Source organism: Lipotes vexillifer, unplaced genomic scaffold (assembly GCF_000442215.2).
Source record: "Lipotes vexillifer unplaced genomic scaffold, Lipotes_vexillifer_v1.1 scaffold542, whole genome shotgun sequence".
In the NCBI taxonomy this organism is placed as follows: domain Eukaryota; kingdom Metazoa; phylum Chordata; class Mammalia; order Artiodactyla; family Lipotidae; genus Lipotes; species Lipotes vexillifer.
Window position 1 is genome coordinate 1556169 of NW_006773166.1, and position 5830 is coordinate 1561998.

Consider the following 5830-nt stretch of genomic DNA (forward strand, 5'->3'; position numbering starts at 1 on the left):
CAGCAGGAACCAGGCCGCATTTCTGCTGCCTCTGCCACCCTAGCTCCCGGCAGCCAAGGTCACCCATACCCAGCCCCCAAGCCCCCAAGCCCATACTGATGGGGGCAGGAAGTCTCCCTCCCCACCAACCATTTGATGAGTCCAGCCTCTCAGCCCGGGGTCCACCCTTGTGTTATTTTCTAAGGCTTCTTCGCTGGCCACCAATTTCAGGCCAGGCCTGGAAGGAGCCTTGGAAGCTGGTGCTTCTGAGTCGTGTCCTCCATCTCTCCAGCCAAGCCGAGGCTGGTGCAGTTGAGAGGTCTGAGCTGCTGACCCCAAACCCAAAGTCCTGCCCCATACCCTGCCTGGCCCCGCACCCCACCAGACCTGCCCACCAGGCCACCGCTTATCACTGTCCTAGACGCTGGAGCCAGCGTCAGCCCGCCCATTGCCCGAGGTCCTCCTGTCCCCAGAGCAGGATTCAGGGCTAGCCCTTGCCCCATCCTGGTGGGTAAGTTTGGGGTCTGGCTTCCCAGCCTTCCCCGTCCCTGAGCTCTGCATGGTTCTGGGCAGATAACTGCCTCTAGCCAGAGTCCTGAGTATAGAGTGAGCCTCTGATCCCTTCTCAGTCTCCAGAGAAACAGTGATGGTGACGATGCCAATAGTCCACACGTATGGCGCATCACTAAGTAAGCCGGGCGCTCTGACAATGCTTGCATGTGTTAACTCACCTAATCGCACGGCAACCCTAGTAGGCAAGTGTATACCCCCATATGAGAGGAGGAAACTGAGGCGCTGAGAAGTTAAGTAACCACCCCAAGGTCCACAGCTAGTAAGAGGTGAGTCAGAAGTCAAACCCAGGCCGTGCAGCTCCCAAGCCCACACCCTCACCACTACACTGCCTGTCATCTCACAGAGGACTGTGTGACCCAATGCACTCCCCAAAAAACTGGGCATGTTAACACCATCTGTGCCCACCTCCCAGCAGAACCCAGAGGGTCATCAGGGATAAGGTACGGGGAGGCGCGTGGGGCCCGTCAAAGTCACCCCAAGGGGCCCAGCAACGCTGCCAAGCGCTTCACCCCGCCCAGCCGCTTTCTGCAGCAGGAGCAGAGCTCTCGGCTCTTTCAGCAACACGCGTGCGCCGCTGACAACTGAGCCGCTGTGAAACCTGAAATGTCCCCCAGGCAGGAGCTATCAGACTGGAACATCTCAACACGAGCCAGACACCAAAAGGCTGTCTGCCTCCCCGCCACCTCCCCGCACAGCTGCAGATCGCCCTGCTTGCGGGGGCTAAGGCCAGATCAAGGCCCCGCTCACCAGACCCCCTCTCAGCCCAAATGGAAGCCCCTGTGTCCACCCAGGCTACCCCGAGGGGCTCTTTCTCAGAGCAGCACAGCCTTCAAGCTTGGAACCTGCTGGATGTCTACCCGCTTGCAAAAATAAAACTCTAACTTAGTTAATAAAACCAGATATCATTCACTGAGAACCTACTGCGTGCCACGCAATCTTGTCCGTCCCTGTGGCTTTAATACCATCTATACGCTGAAGACTCCCAAACTTATATGTCTCGAGGCTGGATCTCTGAGCACCAGGCTTAACTGCCCACGACACCTCTATCTGAACGCTCAGGAGAACTACTGACCCTCCCACCCCAAACATGTCCTTCCCCAAGTCTTCCTATGTCAGGAAGTGGTGCCCCCTGCACCCCATAACTCACCTCAAAAAGCTACGATGCAACTCTGACTCTCCCCTTTTCCTCCCCTCAATGTCCAAGCTGACAGGAAGGCCTCTCACTCTTACGTCCAGAATACGCCTTGGCCCCACCGGCTTCTCTCCACCTCCATTAGCGTCGTCTGAGCCCCATCATCTTTCCACCTGAAGTCCTGCCCCACTGCTCATCTTGCCCCGCTCCAGAGAAATAATTAACATAGCGAGTCTGAGCACATGCTTCTCCTGCTCAAAACCTGTCAAAGCCTCTGCTTTGTCCTGAGAATGAATCTGAAATTCTCCCTGTGTGATGCTCTCCCAGCTCAGCCCTCCAAAGGCTTCTCAGTCCACCATCCTCCTCACACACTCCAGACCACCCAACCCTGCCCCCTTAATGCATCGCGTGCCCTCTGCCTGGTGTGCTTTCTCCAGGCCCTTCCTGTGGCTGGTGTCTTTCTTGTCCTTCGGGCCTCAGCTTACATGTCAACTCCCCAGCGAGATCTCCTCTACGGCATCCCCCCATCACCCATCACCACGGCACCCTGCTTATTTCCCGCCCGCCCCACCCCAGCACCTCTAACCTGCACTTATTCCATTTACCTGTTTATTCACTTGTTTACTGTCTGTCTTCCTCTACAAGTGCAAATTACATGGAAGTCCTGTCTGTCTGTTCGTCACTGGATCCACAGGCACCCAGTCCAGGGTCCAGCAAAAACAAATGTTTATTCAGTGAACAAATTTCAGAAACTATGAGGAAGCATTTTACATGCATTATCAATAAAGCAGAAACTATCATCCCTATTCAACAAAAGAAGGAGATTGTTTTTCTTCTGAGATGATGAGCTGAAAGCTGTGTAAGCCTGGGGTAACTGGTGGTCATCTTTGCCACCAAGTTTGCTGGGGAATGATGTCAACTTGGAGGAAAGCAGAGCCAAGAGATGGCAAGAGGCAGTTGGTGGTTTGCTGACATCGCTGGAGACTCTGGACCCAGCCATTCCTAAAGCCCCCAACCACAAGGCAGCTCGCAAGGGAGGACTCTGAGGCTCAGAGAGGTGACTAGAACCATCCAAGGTCATGCCACCAGAAGCAGGCGCTGGAACCAGAGCCCAGGTCTTTCTACTGCACAAGCAGGACCCTGTCCCTTGTGGTGAGCATAAGCCCCTCCCCACATGGACAAGGGCAAGTCTGCAAAGGTCTGCAAACTGACAGACTGGGAAGACAGAAGGCAATTCCATGAGGGATTAAGAAGCCTGGGAGGGAGCTCACCCTGAGCCAGGAAGAATGAGCTACCCGCTAAGTCCCAACTGGAGGGGCAGAGGTGAGTACAAGTACAGGGACAAGGTGTTCCTAGGATCGGTCTCAGCCCAGACTCCAGATCCAATGGAGGAATGAGCTACAAACAAAGACCAAAAGAGCCGTTTCACTAAAAACTCCATAGGAATGAAGGGACAAGCAGCCCTTGAGTACGGCATGAGGAGTGAAGCCCCCTGCCCAGGAGGGTGCCCTAGAGCAACCCCACGATGGGAGATGGTGCCCAGCAGAAGACAGTGGGTGGTGCCAGACTTATTTACCAGACAGTCCCTGGGGATTCCCAGAAGTCCTGGGGGAGAACTTGATGGAAGCCTGAAATGTTATGAGAGCAGGTTGTAGTGAAAGTCACAGAGCCTGGATTACACAATTAACGTGACCTACTTATATTCCAGGTTGATAAGGCCAGGAGGGACACAGTGGGACAGCGTCCCCTTTCCCTCCGCCCATCCAGGCACACTCTTTCTCCCTCCCTCCCTCCTCCTCAACGAGTACCTCTCTAATTCTGCCCCCTACTCCATCCCCACAGCCCATCAGTATAGAACCCCAGACCCCGGGTTGGCAGGGCTCCAAAGGCCACGCCTGGCCCTGCCCCTTGCATCCGGGACAGGGCAGGACCGGGGCGGGGGGGGCGGCGGGGGCGGGGCACCCACCTCAGTGGCGGTGACTGGAGTTTGGCCAATGCCCCTGTTGACTGAGTCCCACGACCGGGCTGTCAGCATGCAGGTGAACAAGGGGTAGAGGTCCCCGGCTCCCAGGCGCTGGCTGTACTTTCTCACACCCTTCATGTCGGTCCAGATCAGCGACTGCCAGAGGTGGCAGTAATCCAGGCGGAACTCTTCCGTGAGCACCTACAGCGGGGGCAGCATGGCAGGACCTGGGCCCCCTCTCCCCATGAAAGACCTAGTCCCTGGCTGGTGTGACCACTGCAAAGGGGAGTGGAGGGAAACCACGGTTCCCGCACAACGTCTGCTCCTCTCCCACAGTCAGCCATCCTTGAAGGTCCAAGTACAAAGCCACTATTTGGCCAGCCTTGGTCCTGAGTGGCAGAGGCTACCAACAGCCCACCAAAATCTATATCCCCCTCTTCTTCCCAAGTACAGTCTCAGATCCCCGCCTTCCTCCTAGTTAGATGTAGCCTGAGCTCTGACCAATGGAATGTGGCAGAAGCTCCACTTGCAGGCCTGGTCCATGAAAACTTTCCCACGCATGCTCCTCTGAGCCCTTACCCCTGCTGCTGGTGGGCGGCGAGACCCCCAAGGAGACCTGGGAGCAACAGCCTCGGTCAGCCCCCGCTTTCAGGCTTCTCCACGCACCCCAGACTGGTGTGTGAGCAGGCAATTAGACATCTGTTGTGTTTGGGCCATCGTTCACTTGGGGGCTGTGTCTACCTTAAACTAACATGCCCAACAACCCTGAGCCTTTCAAAGGAAGCCCAGATTTGGGGATGTGGGATCAGGGCTCTGAGGCGAGAAGCAGGAGACCACCAGGGAAACCTCCCCAGGACCACCTGCCTCATGGAATCAAGCCAGGACCTGGGTCCTGGGATTGACGCTGAACTTGTCAGCTTCCAGGCAGGAACACGTGGCTCGCTGGAACCTGCTCTGTGTCCCAAGTTCCAGAGGACAGTCGGGACCATCCAACCCCTATCAGTTCCCTGCGCCCTTTCCCGTGACATATGACCTCCTCACTGGGGCTGAGTTACCCTTCCCCCTGAAGTCCAGCTCATGTAAGGGCAGCTCACCTCCCAGGGTCTGGCTGGCCTGGGCTTCCCTGGGAAAAAGGTTTTTTTTGCAGCTGAGAAAGCCCATTCACACATCCAGGCACAATCTCATCTACCCCTCACAGCTGCCTCTAAAGGAGGTGTTATCACTCTCACTCTATTAGGAGGAAGCTGAGGCTCGGAGAGCTTGGAGAGCTCCTATGACCTTGACTTCCACAAAATAACAGCTCTAGGGGTAAGGCTGGGCCCTCTTCAGCTACCTTGCTATCTGCTTCCCATTTCTGTGGCCAATAGGGGAGTTCAGCGGGCTCTGAGCCCAGGCAGGACCAGACCCTGGCGGGAAAGGGCTCTCCTACCTGGTAAAGCCCATGGTCCAACAGGACGATCTCCACCTTTCCTGTGCCCGGGCACTTCCGCACCAGCACATTGCCTGGGTGAGGGTCACAGTGCACGAAGCCGTTGACAAAGATCATCTCACTGTACATCTTGCCCAGGTGGCGCGAGATCTGAAAGAGAAGGGAGGCGGGTGGGAGTTGCACCTCATTACCACGTGCCTCAGAGATTTCTCCTCTGGCCCCTCAATCTGGCCACTCTCAAGAGGAAGGCCTGAGCAGTCACGGTGGAAGGAATGGCTTGAGATTGCATCGTTCTGGATAGACGCTGAACGCTCATCCAGCCTTTCCTAACTTCATCTGCACATGAGATTCAGCTGGAACTCAGAAGTGTTAGGGGTGGTACCCAGGCATCAGTATTATCTCTAAGTGCCCAAGGTGATTTTAATGGATGGCAAGGTAGGAGAACCACTGCTTCTAGGTTTTCTGAAGGCTGTAACACCCACCTCCCACACCTGCCCCTCCAGTCTTCCCTGGTTTTTCTCTTCTCTCAGTCTCTCTTCCTTGTTTCCCCCAAAGCTGAATATGGGTTGGAAAGCTGGGTGGGGGTAGGGACCACTCGACCTGCCCCTTCGCCAAAGAACAAGGCCAGCGGGCTGAGGACCAGGGATAGATGACCCCCATCACCCTCTGGGGCTGCCTCAGCAGCTCCAGGCCAGTCCCAGGAGTACCCAGAGTCACAAGCCCTTCTCCCCTCTCCCTTCAGCCCCCTTTCCCT

At 56.1% G+C, this 5830-nt stretch overlaps 1 protein-coding gene across 1 annotated transcript in view; it reads right to left on the reverse strand.

Annotated features, from left to right (window-relative positions):
- Nucleotides 1–5830, reverse strand: part of ADCK1 (aarF domain containing kinase 1) — a 109585-nt gene that overhangs the window by 2243 nt on the left and 101512 nt on the right. Inside the window, exons 8-9 of the mRNA XM_007448146.1 lie at nt 5077–5226; nt 3651–3848 (exon numbers count right to left, since the gene is read on the reverse strand). Coding sequence (XP_007448208.1) covers nt 3651–3848; nt 5077–5226 — 348 coding nt within the window. The remainder of the gene's footprint in view (nt 1–3650; nt 3849–5076; nt 5227–5830) is intronic.